The sequence below is a fragment of the Podarcis muralis genome, chromosome 13, assembly GCF_964188315.1.
Source record: "Podarcis muralis chromosome 13, rPodMur119.hap1.1, whole genome shotgun sequence".
Classification (NCBI taxonomy): domain Eukaryota; kingdom Metazoa; phylum Chordata; class Lepidosauria; order Squamata; family Lacertidae; genus Podarcis; species Podarcis muralis.
Window position 1 is genome coordinate 32,451,744 of NC_135667.1, and position 20,841 is coordinate 32,472,584.

The 20,841-nt window shown below is 47.7% G+C and overlaps 2 protein-coding genes across 3 annotated transcripts in view; one reads left to right on the forward strand and one right to left on the reverse strand.

Annotated features, from left to right (window-relative positions):
• The window catches only part of SOCS7 (suppressor of cytokine signaling 7), a 31,639-nt gene extending 25,500 nt beyond the window's left edge, over positions 1-6,139 (reverse strand). Inside the window, exon 1 of one of the 2 annotated variants that reach the window (XM_028702139.2) lies at positions 4,807-6,139. In XM_028702139.2, coding sequence (XP_028557972.2) covers positions 4,807-5,879 — 1,073 coding nt within the window. In that variant the 5' untranslated portion in view covers positions 5,880-6,139. The remainder of the gene's footprint in view (positions 1-4,806) is intronic. The other variant, XM_028702140.2, reaches the window with a different exon arrangement.
• Positions 6,140-16,974: 10,835 nt separating this feature from the next.
• The window catches only part of GPR179 (G protein-coupled receptor 179), a 46,860-nt gene continuing 42,993 nt past the window's right edge, over positions 16,975-20,841 (forward strand). The window contains exon 1 of the mRNA XM_028702995.2: positions 16,975-18,434. Coding sequence (XP_028558828.2) covers positions 17,539-18,434 — 896 coding nt within the window. The 5' untranslated portion in view covers positions 16,975-17,538. The remainder of the gene's footprint in view (positions 18,435-20,841) is intronic.

Consider the following 20,841-nt stretch of genomic DNA (forward strand, 5'->3'; position numbering starts at 1 on the left):
CGGCGTACAGCTTCCGGGTCATGTGGCCAGCATGACTAAGCCACTTCTGGCGAACCAGAGCAGCGCATGGAAATGCCGTTTACCTTCCCACTGGAGCGGTACCTATTTATCTACTTGCTCTTTGACTTGCTTTCGAACTGCTAGGTGGGCAGGAGCAGGGACCGAGCAACGGGAGCTCACCCTGTCACGGGGATTTGAACCGCCAACCTTCTGATCGGCAAGCCCTAGGCACTGTGGTTTAACCCACATCGCCACCTGCGTCCCACTCTATACACACATATACACATAAGGGCTGGGTCATATCTGGCTTTCAGTGTTATGATATATCACCAGCTAGACATCGCAATATAATGATGTATCACAATGTCCGAAATAAGGATGGAGCTATGTAGAGGCATTGGCTGGCTTCATGTTTTTTTCCTGAATCGTAATTTAGTACACATACACCATAGTCTGCAATATATTGCCAAGTCAAAAATTATGAAACCAATTATCACAAATATGGACTTCAAACCAGTTTTGGATAATATATCGCCCATTGCTAATAAACACACCCCTTCCCAGCCCATCTTTAACCACAGACAAGTGTGAGTGAAGAGGTTCTATCCTTTTTTTACTCTCACTGACCGTACCATCACTTCAGCCATTGCACAGGTGTGCTTAATTTGAAAGCGCACCCATCCCCCAAATCTAACAGAGCGGAGCAAGGGACATTTGCAATGGTACTCCATTTTCTGGGCCCAGAAACCACAAACAGAAAATGTGGCTAGACGCCACAAATTATGTCAGCGTTTGTTAACAGGAAACTGTATTCTATCACACATTTTTAAGTAGCCAATTTTCCAAGGGGCCATGCTGACAAATTGGTGGTAATTTAGTCCACCTTCTCCTCCCAGCAGCAAAAACCAAACCGTGGAACAGAAGCGTAGAACACAGTGCACACACACCACAAATTATTCCAGTACGCACCATAAATTTAAAGCACAGACCGAGCCCCAAAGAACCCTGGAAAGGGTTGTTTACCCCTCACAGAGCTACAGTTCCCACCAACCTTAAACTACAATTCCCAGAATTTTTCCTTTGGAGGTGTGTGTTTTAAAGTTGTGGTGTATATGAGGTAACTGAAATGCCTTAAGATGAAAAGGTGTTATATACATACACACATATATACTCAGTTTTCAAAAATTTACAAATACACACCTTACAATCACATGTATTCAATACATAATACTTCCCTTCCCACCTTTTGTGGTTTCTTGTCTTATTTAAATTTTTAACACAGCATTTTCCACTTTACTCCATTTTTAAGTTATTCTGCAGCTTATCTTTGATGATAATTTAAACTGATCGATTTAAGTTAATCCTACCAAGGCACTTGCTTGCATACCATAATTTTTCAGGTATTACCACAAATGTTTCCCACTCTTTAATTCATTTTGTCCCCTCTTGGTTTCTTGTTACACCTGTTATGTTTTGCCATTTTGGCCACATTTTGTAAGCCAGAGCAACAGATAACTTGACAGAAACAAAGTCCAGCCCGGGGGGGGGGGGGGGGGGAATCCTATCTTACTTTGGGTGGGAATTTTCTCACACTTCAGAGGTGAAAGCCAGTCACCCGTTGAACCAAAATGGAACCCATCCATGCCAACTATGCCTGGAGTTAGAGATCACATCCATATGAATTCCCCCTCAAGGAATCCTGGGAACTGTGGCTTACCCACCACAGAGCTACAATTCCTGGTACCTTTAAACTACAGCTCCCAGGATTCTTTGCAGGAGGGCATTTGTTTCAAATGTAGATGTGGCCAGAATTGGAAGAGGCCTTGTAGGCCCGGTAATCCCTTTTCAACGCAGGGAATCTAGAGCTACACCATACACAAGAGGTGGCTGTCCATGAAGACCCCCAAAGAGTGAGATCCTACCCCTCTAGAGAGTGTGGAGGGTGGCATAAACCCAATTTACTCAACAAAATATCCTTCCCAAGTCTCTTCAACTCTATCTCAAAGACATACGATGTTCTTTCTTCGCACGATTCCCTCTGGAGCATTAGTCCAAAAACGTGTCTTCTTCATATTGCTATACTGATTTCGTTTTTCTCTCACCCTTCTACCAAAATGTTCGGGATACCTGACCCCCTCCTGTCCCCATTTTATATTCACAATACCCCTATGAAGCAGGAGATGCAATGGCCCAGTCCTCACAGAGATGACAAATCTGTACTTGGGCTGAACCACACAGCATGGAAGGAGGGGTCAACATGGTGGAATATTCCTCCATGAACACATGCAATTCCTCCATAAAGAAAACCAGCATTTTGGCATTCTTGTTGAGGAGGAGGAGTCCATCATGCAACACCTCATACACAATCTGAATTGGTACGAACCAGACACAAGCCCATCCCCTCAGCAAGAACTAGCTAAGAGTGAGTGGCAAACTTCAAGTCTAAGTAGAGATACAAACCCAGGAATCTAGCCAACTCCAGATTCCATTGGAATAGGAATGGCTTTATAAGTAAAACGAATAATTAAGGGTCTTTCCACTCTACCATCCCTGCTTGCTGTCTTACTCACACCCATTTTCATACCCATGGGCCTTAAAAACAAAAAGTAGTGGTAGTTAATACTTCTCGTAAGCTGCCTCAGAAGGCTTTGTATTCTGAAAGGCAGGGTGTAAAATATTTGTAAGAAATAAACACACACACACACCCTTGGTTTTTCATTAGGTGCAACATATATGAATAAAGCTGCCCTAACCACTGGTCTCTTTATCCCGGACTTTTCCACTGTGACTGGCAGGTGTCAGGCAAAGAGGCCCTTCCATGCCCTTTTCCACCAGCACCATTTACTGGAGATGTCTGGGAACTTTTGAATGGAAAGCACATCTTCTACCACTGAGCTGTGAAAGAACAGACCAAAGAGAATTTATACTAATCACCAGCTGTAACCTACAAAGTTGAGAACTGGTTCGTGAACCCCAGGGTTATATGCTCTGCCGTATGCCCAGAAGAGTCCATTAGCCTCTATATTGCTTTAAGGATAAAAATAATAAATTATACTAAGAAAGCTTTGCAGCACAGCGGGTGCAGGGAACCAACGGCCCTCCAGATGCTACTGAACTACAGCTCCCATCATCCCTGGCCATTGGCTATGCTTGCTAGGGCTGATGGGAGATGTAGTTCATTAATGTCTGGAGAGTACACCTGTGCTACAGCATCAATAATACTAATAAATTTATTATTTATAAAGAACTATCGCTAAATGTAACTGAAAAATTACAACTAGGCCAGTCTCATCCTACTATGCAATGCTCCTTGAACTCTGATTTCTCCATCGAAACATCTAGGCCTCAAAAACTGGCGAATCCACCATACCGCCACTGTGAACCACTAATCCAACACCTGAACACAAGAGTATTTACTCTTAACCCCTTAGGATAGTGAAATTAGCAAAGGCCTTTTTTAAAAAAAGCACTCCTATGCCTCACAGAGAAAATCCATGTTTAGTTCCCTCAACCTTAAAGCCTTAAAGTCCACAACTGGAAAACACAACACTAGGTCTCAGATATGCCACCTTTAGTTACGTTGCCAAGCGACAAGTAAAAACAGAAAACCCACCAGTCATTGTTTATCTCCTGGTTCCCCCACTACGTGTTACCCCTCGCCTAGAGATTGTGTGTAACGAACGTGGTGCCCCTCTGGATGTGGCGGACTACAACTCCCATCATCCCTAGCTATTGGAGCTGATGGGAGTTGTAGTCCACAACATCCAGTGGGCACCATGTTGGCTCCCCCTGCTCTAGCTGCCCAACACCAGGGTGTTCCTTTGTAGTCAAAGGTCTTCCAAATCTTCAGAGAATCCAATGAGATGCCTCTCCTATTCCATGAGGAAAAGGGAATCAAGTGTGAACGCCTTCCCAGGCAGTTCACAGCTTCTAGCCTTTCGCCACCAGAGAACTCCAGCCTCCACAGTCACTAGTGAAGTCCTCCTTTGGTATTCAGGGCTTAGGACAGGCTTCCTCAAACTTGGCCCTCCAGATGTTTTTTTGGCCTACAACTCCCATGATCCCTAGCTAGCAGGACCAGTGGTCAGGGATGATGGGAATTGTAGTCTCAAAACATCTGGAGGGCCAAGTTTGAGGATGTCTGGCTTAGCAGGTCTAACAGAACACAGAAAGATGCATCATACCAGCTCAGAACATTGGTCTACCTAGATGTCTGGCAGTGGCTCTCCAGACTCTCAAGAGAAGTTTCTTTCCAGTCAAAAGAATGGAGCAGCAGGTGAACTTGGAACCTTCTGCATGCAAACCATTGGTGGTTGCAGATAGAAGGGTGGGAAGCGGAATCTCCTAATCCCAAGTGGAAGCCAGGAAGACTGATTTGGGGGGGGGGGGGAGAACAGATTCTCTCTTCTCTTTTGAGGTGCTTCCCAAGAAAAGCCAAGACCTAAATTCTCTATCCTTCACAGCATAGGACCCAACTCCTGGAGAATGAGTTTCCCCCCAATAAAATATTGGAGGGAGCAGGACCCCCCAAAGTTGATGGGCATTGTCATTCAAATGGTGTGGGCGCAGCAAGCCATGTGTTCAATTATGCAGGGTGGGGCTTACCTGGGCCCCCCATATTTTATTCAAGTTGGCACCCCTGCTTCACAGACTCCCTACCTGAATCCATAGCCAGGAAACAAGCACCTGAGAATCCACTGTTACATCCATAGTCTCAGGCTCAGCCTTTGACACCCAGGATACTCCTCCAACAGACGGTCCCGAGAGCTTTCCTCTCCTCACCCCCCTTCTATTCTTTCCTCTTACCTGCCCGACTCTTGCTCCCGACACCCAGGGTGGGACACATCGGGGAGGCTCCCTGCCGTGCCGGAGGTGGCTCGGGGGGCTGCGGCTTGCAGCAGCTCCCTCTCCCCGGCCCGACGTGCACCAGCGGAGGTTGTTGGGTTGCACGACGCTCCGCTGCAGCTTTTGGTGCGGAAAAGGCGGCTCAGGCGAATCTTCAAGGAGCCTTTCCTCGAGGGGGCGGCGGAGGAGCTCGGGCGGTTGGCTCCGACGGCGGGCACCGGGCCTGCCGGAGGTGGTGGAGGAGGAGAACCCGGGGTCGTGGTGGTTGCAGCAGCGGGTGCTTGGAAGCGGCTACCCGCCGCGACGACCGGGCTGGAGGTATCTGCCTGCCCGACAGCCGCTTCCACCTCCTCTTCGTCTTCCTCGTCGGGGCCGAGAGCTTCTAACACGAGCAGGGCGTCGCTGGTCTCTTCCCCCGGGGGCAACAAGGGCATCGTGGGCGGAGGGGCGAGAGGCGGCGGAGGCAAGAGGCTCAGGCACGGGCAATCTCCGGGAGGCTTGCCCGGCCCTCCCGGGGCCGTCGGGGGAGCCTGGTGTAGCCCCAAGGCGGCCAGCTGCAACTCCAGGCCGGCCCCCGGGGGGAAGAGGAGGCCGCCAGCCGCTCCGCTCCAGCATCGTCCCCCTCCAGGTTCGCCTTTCGGCGCGTCCAGGAGAGCGCACCTGTGCCTGGCGCACAGCAGCTCCGAGGGCGGCCGAGGCGTCGAAGGCGTGGGCAGGCAGGCGGACGGGGAAACCCCCGACGGCTCTCCCGCTTCGCCGGGGCGGAAGACCAGCAGCTGCGAGCCTCGGAGCCCGCCTGCCCTTCCACGATCGCCGGCGATGGCAGCGGAGCTTTCCCCGACGGCTCCGCCGAGCGCCAAGCCGGCTGCGGCTGACTCGGCCCCGCCGTAGCCCAGCAAGCGGCTCAGCACCCGGTACGAGGCCGCCGCCGCTGCAACCGCTTCGCCGCCTCCGCCGCCTCCGGGCTCCGCCGCCGCCGCCGCTGCTCCTCCTCCGGCCCGCTGCATCGCGCTAAGGGAGGCGGTGCATTGCATGGAGCAAAAGGCGAGCGGGCCTCGCCAAGCAAGCTGGACGGGGAGGCCGGCCCCGGATCCAGATCGGCTGTCCAAAAAAGCTCAAGGCTTTCGCTTGCTTGCTTGCTTGCCTGGTCGCTTAGGGGCCCGCCCGAGCAGTGGGTGTGCACGCCCTCCGACTTCCCTTTCCGCTGATGCGCCCGATGATGCGCTCTCCAATGTGACCAGCCCGTCCGCGGCTGCGGCTCTTCTCTAAGCTGCGCGCGCGCAGACGCTCCTCCCTCCGCCTCCTGCGCACTTTCTCCCAGTCCCAGCTGTTCCTTCCAAGCTCGAATGCAAACAGATGTTCCCAAGCCGCGCTCTCCGGCCGATGCAGCCAGACTCTTGGTTAGACCCCGCTCCATTCGTAGAAAGTCCCGTCCTCCTCCCTAACACTAACCCCCCCCCCCCAAAAGTAGGGTTGCCGTACTTCAAAAAGGACCTCCGCGAAAGTTCCTGAGCCAAAAACCCGCGATTTTTCGATGGACTTTACTTTTTAAAAATATACCTATATTCTGAGTACGTAATATACACATTCTTCCAAGGCACATTACCTGTGATAGTTATGTTTTCCCTACTATAGGGTTGCCATATTTCAACCCGATTAAAGGTAAAGGGACCCCTGACCATTAGGTCCAGTTGTGGCTGACTCTGGGGTTGCGGCGCTCATCTCGCTTTATTGGCCAAGGGAGCCGGCGTACAGCTTCCGGGTCATATGGCCAGCATGACTAAGCCGCTTCTGGCAAACCAGAGCAGCGCAAGGAAACACTGTTTACCTTCCCGCCAGAGTGGTACCTATTTATCTATTTGCACTTTGATGTGCTTTCGAACTGCTAGGTTGGCAGGATTCAAGACTCAAAAGTTGCCTAATAGCCAGGACAAAGCTCCACATTTTGGAAATTGCACACACACACACGGGAAAACCCAGACATATGGCAGCCCTATCTAGGGATTGATGCACTGTTGATTCGCAGGTACCTAACAGGCAGAAATCACATGGATGCAGCTTTTCTGCAGCACAGCCAGCAACAAGACTTGGAAGCTGAGAGTAGGCAATATGGCACCTGCTTTCAGTAACCACAACAAAAGATATGAAATAGGCAATATTACATATATTTTATCCACACCAATGTCTCGGCGTGAGAGCAGCAGGGGTTAAAGACTCTGGGAGTCCTGCCTTGTGACCGGGAATTCCTCAAATTCTCGCTGTGCTAAAGTGATGACTGCTACATAACAAGGGAAGGCATTCTGCACATGCTCAGGGGCACCCTCATTACAATTTCACATTTCAAGGCAAAAGCCTGGTATTCAATGCAGGCTCCAGTTAAACCACAGTGTGCAATTTGGACAAGATTAAGCCTTACTTTTATGTAAGAGCCAGTATGGTTTAATGGTTAAGAGCAGGGGTAGGCAACCTAAGGCCCGCGGGCCGGATGTGGCCCAATCACCTTCTCAATCCGGTCTGTGGACGGTTCAGGAATCAGCGTGTTTTTACATGAGTAGAATGTGTCCTTTTATTTAAAAAGCATCTCTGGGTTATTTGTGGGGCATAGGAATTCCTTCATTCCCCCCCCCAAAAAAATATATATATATTCTGGTCCCCCACAATGTCTGAGGGACAGTGGACTGGCCCCCTGCTGAAAAATTTTGCTGACCCCTGGTTAAGAGTGTCAGACTTGGACCTGGGAGGCCAAGGTTCAAATCCACACTCAGCCATGAAGCTCACTGGGTGACCTTGGGCCATTCGCTGCCTCTCAGCCTAACCTACCTCACAGGGTTGTGGGGAAGACATGAGGATGGGAAAACTATGTACGCCACCCTGAGCTCCTTGGAGAAAAAGGTGAGATATAAATGCAATAAATAAAACAGATATTTGACTACCTATGGGGATTGATAGAGGAGTATGCAAAATGGTTCTAAAGCTATTCTCATGCTAACTGAAGCTGGCTCTATCAAAATATAATTCCACCTGCTTATCATTCACAAGTCAAGAGGGAGGGCTTGATTTCAACCAGCATTCAGTCCTAGGGATGGAGATGTGTTTTAGGGTATATTTTCATATATACAGTATGAGTATAGTTAGTAGGCTACCTGGTGGCAAAAGGGTTGTGCACTCGGCACATGTTCAGAAGTGCCCTTTACCCTCATTCCATAATTTGGGCGACCATGCGCTCCATTAATCGCTAGCTTGGCTTGCCACTCTTTTCTCCTGTGCTCTCTTAAAAGTGCACAAGATCCTCAAATTCAAAGGTGCAACTTCAGTATTTCACTTCTATGCTCATGAATCTTGCACCTGTTTAATTTATCTCTCTAAAGCAGCCGTAATGGGTACAACCGCACTATGAGAAAACTTTGAGAAAAGGCCTGTGAGAGGTGACAGGATGGAGAAGGATGGAGACGCTCATTCTCACACCCAAGGCCATATTCTTGAGATGGAGAGGGGCATTGTAGTACAGTAGTCTTCACAATATGTACCACCACCCCTGAAACAGAATCTCACCTGTCTGGTTTCTCCTTCAGATCCATAGATTCTTCATCCTAGTCTTCAAAGGGAGGGAAGACATTTCTTGTTCTGTACACTGTCTCTCCCAGCAAAAGGCTGAAACTTCTATCAAGGCTTCTTCAGTCCAGTGGAGAGCCCTCTGAAAAAACTAGCTGTCAGATTATGTCCATCCACATGGTACAGTCTTGTCTTAGTTCCAGAATCTTTAGAAGTCATCCCAGGCTCATATTTTGACGGCTCTGCTTCTCCCAAGATCCTACATTTTAAGGCCGCACCAACAGCACACCACTTCTAGGAGATATACCCAACATTAGGTCAAAACCACTCTTCCCAGCTACATTCTGCATTCTAGAACTCCATCTCTTGTGATGTAGCAAAACTGCCATTCGGCTTCAATCAAACAACCCCTCCTTATTAGGAATACATGGGAATACGTGAGAACTCGGGGTCAAAATGCACATTGCATTAAATGCGTTAGTATTTTAAAACCAAAGGCCCCTCTACACTAATGTTTTTTCTTTGCTTTTCTTCTTGTCGATGAATTCTGCAACATGTCATTTATGCAATCAGAGAGCATCAGTGGTGAATTTCTACAGAACCATCCACACCTCAATCCGCTTTATTAGTTGTCCTGCAATGCTTCTCCAATGATGTTGTCACATTACTGCTATCTGGAAGGGGCACTCTTGCACCATAGTGCAACAAAAGCAGGACAATCAATAAATAAACGGGAACCTGTGTGATATAAAAGGTTACAGGTTTTCGACAGGAGGTTCTATCACATGCACAGATCAGCAACAAAGCAGTATGCCCCACCATTAAAACTTGTGCCGAGAATCTATGGCCTTTCAAACTCGGGTTAGGCAGTATTGGTTTTGTGTGTTAGAGTTGTACCTTGGAAGTCAAACAGAATCCATTCCATTAGTCCAACTTCCAAAGCACAGTTTCTGATTGGCTGCAGGTAGCTTCTGCAGCCAATTAGAAGTCACGGATGCCCAGTCGGACGTTTGGGTTCCAAAGAACGTTTGCAAACCGCAACACTCACTTCCAGTTTTTGATCGTTTGGGAGCCGGAACATTCGACTCCCAAGGCATTCGGGAGCCGAAGTACGACTGTACTTTGTTATGTATTTTTGTTATGTATTTTTATATTGTAAACCACCCCTGTGATCCTCAGATGAAGGGCGGCATAGAAAGCTAATAAATAATAACAAGAACTGCACTGAAAGAGGGATCACATATATCACCACGAGTGCACAATGTAAACGAGATCCTGAGAGCCCCTGAGTGGCATTTCAAATCCAAAATAGCAGACATGGTGACTGTGGGGCACTAGGACTGTGGTGAGGAGGAAAGGGGGCTTTAACCCTGTTAAATTATGGGTGAACATATCAGATGACACAGAGATTCTTCAAACAGCTCTTGTTTATTCACAGGCCAGAACAGAACTGAACTGAAGGGTTCAGCCAGCCTGCTTATATAGAGCTCCACTACAACGCAACAGTAACAACTTTCTGTAACTATCCAATCACTGAACGTCACTTTCAATTCCTTACTTGCATATGTGGACCTGAGTGAAAACTACAGTATCCCCCTGCTGCCCCAGGGTGAGAACTTCAGTACATAACAAACCCCTTACCCTCACCATCAACCCTATCAGAATTGTCCACCCCTAACTGCTGCTCACAATGGGATGAAAGTGGAACACACACACACACACACACACACACACACAGGCAGGCTATTTGTTAAAGAAAAGACAGCTACGCAAGGGCAAAAACTCTAGCAGCCTCCAGACCATTTTGCTGGAGAGATTTGGATGCATACCAGGAGATTTAGGTTTGTTCAGCTGAAGTGGTTTTTAAAGCACTCTGTCCCCCTAGCACAACCAATCCACTTATAACAATGACGGCCAGTCTTTCTGAGGTTAGGAAAGTGACGGGGAAATGCACCGAAAAGTGTAGGATGAAGCAATGATTACAAGGAAGATGGAAGCAAATAAAGATGAATGGTTAGTCATATAACTGCAAGCAAATAAGAATGAAAGCTCAGTAAAGACTGGACATAGTCCAACCTTCACGTGAGCTTTGTGCAGGTAAATCAGGATGAATGCCCAATAATTCTAATTAGGAGGAGTTCTATGTAACAGCTGTTCTGCCTAGTCTGACTTTTCAAGAACGCCTCCCAAGCAATTTATTTATATTTTTAACAATTTCCCCAACCACAGCAAGCAATTTTTTTTTATCATCTAGGGTTGCCATTTGTCCTCTTTTTCCAGGACATGTCCTCATTTTCAGGGGTAAAATTTCAGACAAATTGCATATATTTGCTTTGAATGGCCGTCCTAGTGTCCTCTTTTTTGCTGTTCAAAATATGGCAACTCTATCACAGCCAACCCCCTTTTCTTTATTAAGCAGACAGAAAAAATGTATCCATGTCTTTACTTAAAAAAAACTTTAAAACTTAACCACCTAAAGCAGAACTATTCTGTTCGGAAACCCCCAGAGGGGTCTTTAGATGCTTGGAACACTCTAACATTCTGTATATTGTTTGTTTGTTATTATCCCTATCCACAAAAACCTTTAAATATATAAAGCTTCCCCTCCTATAAACATACACCCCATAATATCTAGATGAGATAAGGAGTAGGCTTCAGGTTTTGCCTTGAATGAAAACAGGAGTAATTGGGGCTTGTGTGTTTTGCAAAAAAAAGAGGATACAATCCAACAGCCATGCAGTAAACAGCGTAATGCACAACATAATTATTAATCTTCATATAATAGATGTATAACTGTGCAATGTACTGGAGCTGGCTCAGAGTAATGGGTTGGATATAGAGACTTGGCTTTTACATCATTAAAAGCAATTTACATTCAGGGACCAGAATGTTTGGCTAAATTCAGAGTTAAGCTTTATGGGAGGGGGAGGTTCCCCCTCTGGCTGGAAACAGAGGCTTGTTCTTTTCGGAAGGCTAAAGACAAATTGAAAGAGGTGTACACATTTGTCGTCCCCCCCTCCTTTGTTTCTGACAAATAGGTTTGGCAGGCTTTTGGATTGGTAACATTATTATCATGGATTTTTAAGCATTTCACTCCTAGTTGGTGCATGTCTCAGAGCTTCCTGCTGAGATCCGGTAACTTTTCTTGTTCTGGGGATCTTTTTGGTCGTACTTTTGTTGCGCCATGGCTCGAGAGGACCCCTCCAGACAGCAAAAACGCAGCAATAACATTGGGGGAGCAACAGAATGATGTGTGGACAGTACAGGATACATTGACCACCAGTGTACTATTATCATATCAATGACATGTTACAGTTTACATGTGCAAAAAACCCACCACCACCAGTCCGGAGAGCCTTCTGGTCACTTGACCTGTCTACTATTACCATCCAACTTCTCGGGACGCAGGTGGCGCTGTGGCCTAAACCACTGAGCCTCTTGGGCTTGCCGATCGGAAGGTTGGCGGTTTGAATTCCCGCAACGGGGTGAGCTCCTGTTGCTCTGTCCCAGCTCCCGCCAACCTAGCAGTTCGAAAGCACGCCAGTGCAAGTAGATAAATAGGTACCACTGTGACAGGAAGGTAAACGGCATTTCTGTGTGCTCTGGTTTCCGTCACGGTGTTCCGTTGCACCAGAAGTGGTTTAGTCATGCCAGCCACATGACCCGGAAAGCTATCTATGGACAAACACCGGCTCCCTTGGCCTGAAAGTGAGATGAGCGCCGCAACCCCATAGTCACCTTTGGCTGTCCTGGGGCCCTTTACCTTTACCACCTACCACCTGACTCTACTTTAACCCTTGACTTTTCCCCTTCCTCTCCACTCCAATCTTGCCTTATAGTTCTCTATACAGCGCACCTGCATTTTCTCTGTGCATTAAGTTGGACTTCCACACAGTGGCGTAGCGTGGGTTGTCAGCACCCGGGGCAAGGCAAGTAATTTGCGCCCCCTAACCCGTGAATTTGCGCCCCCTAACCCGTGGATTTGCGCCCCCTAACCTGTGGATTTGCCCTAACCCCAGATGTTGCGCCCGGTGCAGCCGGCCCCCCCTGCACCCCCCACGCTACGCCACTGCTTCCACAGTCTTCCGGTATCTGGTATTGGGTTGTGTGTGCTTTTTTTAAGGAGCCCCAAAGACATAGACATCTCTTGAAAATTTGGCATGGTTTTCCCTTGGCATGGTTTTCCCTTTCCAACTATGTTTCTTGTCTTCTACAATGCTGAATGCCAGGTTCCTGTCTCCCAACAGGAATCAGACTGAGAACGCAATTCATTCTATACCAAAGTGCCCCTTAAATGATGTGCCAAGGGGAGAATTCTTCAGAAACAAGTCTCTTCGGATCATGAAATAATGTTTCATCAGAATATTTTCACCCTTTTACGACCTATGTGTTTTAGCTGGTCACCTGGCAGCCTCTGCTGTTGGCAGAGCTGCTGTGATATCACAGATGGTTCATTAAGATTCCCAGACCAAAGCAAGGGTAAATGAGAAGGTAGGTCGGGGGGGGGGGCTGGGGGAGGGCAGGCTGAGATTAGTGGGTAAATGCCCCATTTGCCCTCACGGACCACCTTCTACTATGTTCTGTGCAATTTTTGCACTGCATCTTTAAGTCTGTTCTTCCCAACGGGGTTTGCCCGGGAGCTGTTCCCAATAGATTCTTCCCTGATGAGGTTATTATATTACCCTTTCCTGTTCCGAAACTGAAAGGGAAACAGAATCTTTTACTTGGGGTGGCGATGGTTATGGATAGCATGGTAAGGCTGTTGAAACTCTAATCAAGAGTCAAATATTTGCTCCTACAGATTGCTCCCCAGTTATTATTTTCAATTCCCAGGCAAATCTTGAAGACTTCAGTAGGTTTTTCCCCCCTTATAAGAATCTGCACCCAATCCTAGGGATGTTTTCCTCGGAAGTCATTGGTGTTATTGAATGCCCACGGGATTCGTTCCTAAGCAGGACTGCTGTCTAAAACCGAGTTATGAGACTATCCATAGTTTCAGACAGGACCAGCCCTGCCATTTGGTAAAGTGGGACGGCTGTCTCAAGTGGCAGATGTTGAGAGGCAAGGAATGGTCAGAACTGTGCGCATCACATACCCTGCTGCCCTCAGGTGTAATGGAGGGCGCTGGCCCACTTGCCAGTGCTACAGTAAGACTCCGGTCAGCTTGTGTATGTAGAACAGTGGGGAAGTACCACGTGTCCTTCTCCTCTTGCGGCAAGATGTCTTGGGGCTGGCCCTGGTTTCAGAGCTGGGAAACCCCCTGTGGTGAGTTTCTAAGAGGTGTTTTCAAAACCAGTTCCATCCAATAAGGGCCATGTGCACTAAGTCATTCATTGTTCTCAATTCATTGTAATAATAATAATAATAATAATAATAATAATAATAATAATAATAATAAGTGTCTATGCAGTCAGGGTTAGAACTAAACGTGGACAACAGAGAAGGGGAAACCCCAAATCTTTCAGCATAGGCATTTTAATTTCAGTGAACGTGATCAGAACCAGAATAGCTTTCAAAGCCCCCTAGAGGAATTATACAACTGAAATATGAATTAAAGGGAAGCGGGGCAGGGGGAATCCTTTGCTTGCATTCTGATTCACAAATAGGGAATGACAGTTTTGTTTCCAGCTCTTCCTCTCTTTCGAGAAACGGGAGTGGAAATTGTGGGTGTTCTTCATCCCATGTCCAGGGACTGTAAATGGTATTTACTGCTGTTGTTGCCTAATTTCAGTCTGCAAATGACGTGTAATTGGTTACGTTTCTCTCCCCCACTCTGCCCAATTTATGCCATGTGTCCTTTGCATTGAAATGAACGGGGTGGAACAATGAGAATGCGATGTAACTTGACTTGCGTAACTTGGCCACAGTGGACAGAGAGACAAATACAGTCGTACCTTGGTTTTCAAACAGCTTAGTTCTCAAATGTTTTGGCTCACGGACGCCGCAAACCCAGAAGTGACTGTTCCAGTTTGCAAACTATTTTTGGAAGCCGAACGTCCAACGGGGCTTCTGCGGCTTCTGATTGGCTGCAGGAGCTTCCTGCAGCCAATCAGAAGACGTTCTTTGGTTTCCAAACGTTTTAGAAGTTGAACAGACTTCCGGAACAGATTCCATTCAACTTCCGAGGTACGACTGTAATAAGGCTGTTTGTTGTTTAGTCGTTTAGTCGTGTCCGACTCTTCGTGACCCCATGGACCAGAGCACGCCAGGCACTCCTGTCTTCCACCGCCTCCCGCAGTTTGGTCAGGCTCATGTTGGTAGCTTCAAGAACACTATCCAACCATCTCATCCTCTGTCGTCCCCTTCTCCTTGTGCCCTCCATCTTTCCCAACATCAGGGTCTTTTCCAGGGAGTCTTCTCTTCTCATGAGGTGGCCAAAGTATTGGAGCCTCAACTTCACGATCTGTCCTTCCAGTGAGCACTCAGGTCTGATTTCCTTAAGAATGGATGCGTTTGATCTTCTTGCAGTCCATGGGACTCTCAAGAGGCTGTTGGCGGAAGGCAAATGTGGTGGAACAGAAACAGCACTGCATGCAACAAGGGTGGAATGGAACATAATACTTTTTTACATTCCTACCATCCACCTCTGTTCTAGGTATAGAAGCAGCCTGGCCCGGCAGTTGAATCTTACTTCAATAAGGGATGGCAGCATAACATCTCCCACTGCTTCAAACATCTCCCTTACTTCAATAAGGGATGGCAGCAGACTACTTTAGGGCAACAGGACAGCCCAAGTGGCAAGCAGAACTCTGTCCTCCAACTGAGGGCAATGGCCATTACTACTTCCCAGGGCACCTCACCTTACCCAAAAGTAGGGTCGGCCCTGTCTTTCTCATGGTCTTTTGCCTTCCAGCTCACACTTCCTCTTGGCAAATGTCCTTCACCTTTTCCAGACAGTGTTTGAAACTCCCATTGTTCTAGGCCAGGGGTAGACAACCTAAGGCCCATGGGCCACAAGAGGCCCATGGGGGTCATTTAACTGGCCCACAAGCTGCTCCCAAACTGAGCTGCCTGCTCAGCGAGTCCCCGCGTGCTGTGCTAAACCGACACAGCGCGGTGCGGGGACTCGCTTCCGTGGCACCAAAAATCACGTCTGCGCATGCGCAGCTGCCTAAAATCGTGTCTACACAGACATCGGAAATCACGTCTGCACAGATGCAGACACCGGAAATCGCAGGTGTATGTGCTCACAAGCACACATGATCTGGCCCATGGGGGGGATCTCCGCTGGAGTGAACTGGCCCAAGTGAGGTAAACCTTGCCAACTCCTGTTCTAGGCACATTTTGCAACAGGGAATTTCATTATAGCGCAAGCAGTTTCTGAGCTCTGGGTGCAGTACTGAGCCTAAGATTTCAGATTAAAACTTCAGAGTGGAAGGTAAGGAGGGCTTCTTTTCTGCCTCCCCACTTCCAGCTACTCTCTGAAGACGGGAGAAGAGAAGAATATTAGTGGGGTGGGCAGGGGAAGGACTAGACCATGTGAAAAAATGAACATAATAATTTGGCTGCAGTTCATTCATTTTCAGTTTCGTATTCTTGTTATATATATAAAAAAGTGTGCCTAGACATTCGATTGTTGTGTCCATAACCTAGGCTTAAGGTGCCATTTAGCTCCCAGTTTTCATACCTCAGCTTCTAACACTGTCTCTGGCGTTTGTGAGTCAAGTCAAAATTCGTTTCGCTGCAAAGCAAAAGGCCATGGAGAACAGCAGAAGGATTCAGCAAGATTGAATTAGCAGCACTAATTGACAACCAGTGTTAAGAGATAAGCAGGCATGGTGAACACTCCGCATAAAGGCACACCTTCCCTCAATTAAAGAAAGGGGTTGTATGCAAAAACAATAAGACAAAATGATAGCACAAGCAATGTAGAATTATACATCCAACTGATGGGAAAGCACACCACTAGAATGTAAAATGCGCTCTGTTGCAATGGTAAGGAAAATGCACTTTGTGTATGCTCAGGGGTACTTTTCTTTATTATAAGGCCATGTAGTCCAGAGCTGAGCCAAGATGCTGGATTAAAAAGGGGGTTCTGGGGGGCGACTCCGATTAGGTCATGATTGTCTTCCATGCCTCTCTTTCTCTTTCTCTTTCTCTCTCTCTCTCTCCTTCAAATCACCCTCTCCATTCTATATTTCTCTCTCTCCCCCCCCCCCCAATCTCACATCTCCTGTTCCATCTCAACATGTAGAAAGCAACAGTACAGAACACCCTGTCTGAAAATTCTCCAACCTTGTTTTCCACCCTTTTCGCTTCCACCACCCTTCACTGGTGCTTGAACAGTTAATTATATTTAGCAGCATGATACAAACATCAGTAGGCAGTAGGTGACCTTATAAATGACTATCATGGTGTTAGTCAAGCTGATGAATGGAAAGGGGGGGGGGACACGAATAAAGGCGGGGAGGGGAGAGAAAGGGAGGGGTGAGGTGGGAAGACAAATTTCCCGTTGCCATGGCACTCCATGCAGGATTTGGTTGCTTGCATCACTGTCAGACCTATATCCCCTAATGGAACTAAAGTGAGACGAGAGAGAGAGAGAGAGAGAGAGAGAGAGAGAGAGAGAGCGCGCGACAGACACTGTTCCCTTTCCATCTCCCTCCCTCCCTCGTCTCTCTCTCTCTGGCCTTACCCAGGATTTCTCCATTCCAAGCATTAGCAAGTGAGGCTGTTGATAGAACCGTGCATGTGTGCGTGTGTGCGTGTAGATCTGCAGAGATTTAAAAGCCCAGGCATATAATAGTAGCTGAGGAGGGGAAAGGAGAAGGGGGGAGCCAGTGCCAGCAGCTGCTCATATTGTAGTGACGTCTGCTCCATCACCAGCCAGGGAGGACAGAAGCAAAAGAGAGAGCGAGGCACCGAGAGTGGCCAAGAGAGGCGGAAAGAGAGCGGTAAAGTCCTGCAAATTCTAAGCAGGAGGCAGAGAACTCTCTGGCAGGTGTGCCAATGCCCTTTAGGGATGTCCCTCACTTGGAGATGGGCAGGCTTCCTTCGCTGCTTCTCGTGGTTTTTCTCCCTCCACTTCCTGAGGATCTCTAGAACCCTGCCGGATGCATCGGGACTTCCCAAGAGGGCTTCCCCGTGGCTGAAATGATCCCCGCTGGATGACTGGTGTTTCCCGAGCCCTTTTGCCGAACCATGGAGATCTGCTTGTTGGGGTTTCTGGTTGGGTGTTTCCACCTGGAGCTCCTAGGGGCCGCCGGGATCTTCCAGTATCAACGGGCAGCTCCACCCAAGGCCAGGACTCCAAAAGCAAAGGAATGGATGCCTTCCTCCTCCTCCCCCTCCCCACTTTCACCTTCTTCTTCAGCTTTGACTTTCACTTGGGTGCCTACCCCCAACTTGGATAAAACAGATCCTGACGGGTCGGAGGCGGCGGCGGCCTTCCTGTACTCTGGAAAGGCGTTGCACCTCTTGCAAGCCAACTGTACGCGGAGGTTTGAGGTGAGGGATACAGGGAAGGCCTCTGGCCCTCCCCCAGCTTTGCGTTCCTACTTGCGCGGTGCGACCGAGACCCTGGCCCATGCCACCAATTTCCTCAACATGGTCTTCCAGACCAACGACATCCGGGAGTCCAGCGTGAAGGAAGACATTGAGTGGTACCACGCCTTGGTCCGAAGCGTTATGGATGGAGACCCCCAAGTTTACAGAGCTGTGTTGACCTTCGATGCTCACCCAGTGTCTTCCAAGCCCCAATTGATGCTCCAGGCCACCAAGGAAAACAATGAGATCTTGCTCCAAGACCTCTCGGCCTCTGCAGAAAGCTTGAGGAATTTGACTTGGGAAAACGAGTGGTACAACTTCTTCCGTTTCCAGAGGGCCCCGTCGCTCTACAAGAGGATTCTCACCAACGACCTCAAGACCCTCGACACTCCCAAATGGAGCCAGGGAGATAGTTACGTGATGGATACCAGCCATATCAAGTGGTCGCCACCTTTCCTGGAATGTGAAGATGGGAAATTCCTGCCCAACTGGATGGTGACTCTCTCCTCTTCCTTCTACGGCCTCAAGCCTGATCTAAATCCAGAATTCAAGTGAGTCGGGGAAGGATGGTGGTGATGAGGGGTGAGGTTGTGGACCAAACTACTTGTGTGACACAGGAGATCCCTGATTTGGTCCCCTAACTTTATAAACAAAGCCAAACTTCAATGCAGCTGTTGGGTGGGGGAAGCAGGGATTGGGTAGACAGCAAGCCTTGGAAGGGTTAACGTGGGGAGAAGTTGTTTGATATCCTTGTTTGGCCAGGCAGGATTGGGGGCTTGCCATTCCCTTTACCAGAAAAGCGTGGTATTTATTAAGAAAAATCATAACCTATCAGTGGCTTGCAATAATATTGCAAAGGTTTTAAAAAGAAAACACACACAATTTAAGTCTGCCCCAGAAGCTGATCTCAAGTGTAAGGAAACAACAAAAGCAAGGATGAATAAAGACTACTCAAAAGCATGTGTAAAGAGAAGGGACATGCCTTCTCTTTCTTCACAACTGTGTAACCAGTGCTCACCTCTGTATAACTGGGAATATCGGACAGACCAAGGTCTGTTGGGTTGTTTTGAAATAAAAGGAGTCCTCTGATCCAGGGGCACTGAGGCCCAGGCTTTGGTGGGCGGCTCTCAAGGACAAAGAGAAAGCATTTCAATGCTCATTTAGTCTGTGATTTCCCACGTCCCAGGACCAAGCCTTGGAGATGCCAGACTCAAATTACCGGTAAGCTCTCGGATCTCCAGGCCATTATTTTATCCACCTGCCCATTTGTTCAGACACAGCAGAAGCTGGGCCTGAAGTGAGGAGAGAAAGTCCCTCACATATATGCTTGCCACCAGGGATGGGCGAATCTGTCCATTTCGGTTTTTCTCGGTTTCTAATTTCCCCCTCCACATTTCACATCAGTTTTGCTATTTAATTATTGTTTAAGTCTCGTGAAAATTCACCAGCTTTTTTAGTGCAAGCTCCTAATATTCCCATTTTCAGCAAAGTGATTTCCCCTAACATATAATACTCTTTTTTTTTTTTTTTTTTTGCTGTTTTCACTAGGATTTGCACTTATCTGCACACTCTACCCTAGCATATGCATTTTGGTAGACTTTGCTTGTCTGGAGAACTGCACTGCAAAATTAGGAGAACTGCAAATTCTGTGCTGTTTATTGTTTTGGGAAGTACAAATTAAGCAGGTCAGTCTTGAGATGTGAACGGAATAGCATTTCTCCCCCTCCCCCCTACCCGACCTGCCGACTATTCCTTCTATCGAGAAACAGTTCCTTATTTAGCAATACTAAATTTAAAGATAGAACAAGGAAGCGTCCCTTGAAACAAGGACACAGGAGGCAAGCCGACCCCTATATTTTCTCCAGGCACTGCTGCATCAGTGCTGTCCTTTACAACAGTGCTGTGGTGGGTAAACACCGGGGTCCTTAACACGTAATAGTGCTGGGGGCTGCAGCCTGGATGGAAAGTCCCTTGAGCCAAGGTACAGGGATGCCGTTGCTCAGCAAGGGGCATTGTTCAGAGGCTGCTGCCACCTTCTCTTCCCACATACCCAGAGAAAGACCCAAAAGTTAATAGTCCACAGAAGTTGTTATTAGCCTGGCTTGTCTATGATTTCTGGTTTGGGAGATTGGGATACTCCAGTACGTCTAAAGCGTCCTTATCCAGTTGCCTAAAAGGGATTCTTGCTCAGAACAGGTGCTCAGAGCAAGTTTTATGATTGTATTATTGCAATATTGTTTTAGAAGTCTGATTTGTTCATTCATGTTCACCAACCATGTACTCTGTCCTGGACAGTCCTCACTAATCCCAAAAGAGAGTGTGTGTGTGTGTGTGTGAGAGAGAGAGAGAGAGAGAGAGAGAGAGAGAGAGAGATGGTGAGAAATGAGCTTAGGCGAGGGAAAGGAACTCTGCACAAGGGTTCAAAATAACCCTTTAAAAAATATTAGCTCACATGTTATAGGGTTGAACTTAAGATTTCAAAGATGTTCTGGGGCTGAGAGCCAATACTCAGTTGTTGTTGTTGTTTAGTCGTTTAGTCGTGTCCGACTCTTCATGACCCCATGGACCAGAGCACGCCAGGCACTCCTGTCTTCCAATACTCAGTAGCCCCCCCCCCCCCAAAAAAAATCCCAGGAAAAAAGATGACCAAAGACAAAGAATTTGTTTTCCTCCAGATCAGGAATCAATGTGGTGCTTCCAGGTGTTGCTAGACTACAACTCCCATCATCCCTTACCATTGGCCATGCTGGGCAGAGGATGATGGGAGTTAAAACAATGTACAAAGGATAACAATTTCACCACTGCTGGGTTATAGGAATATATTTCTCTTTATCTTTAAATGGGGAGGCTGGAGACCTTAAATCTTACATGTCCACAATGACATGGCTAATATCTCAGCATCCGCCTGGTATAAAATCCTGAAAATCCAAGCTATTGCATGTAAAAGGGCCAATTATG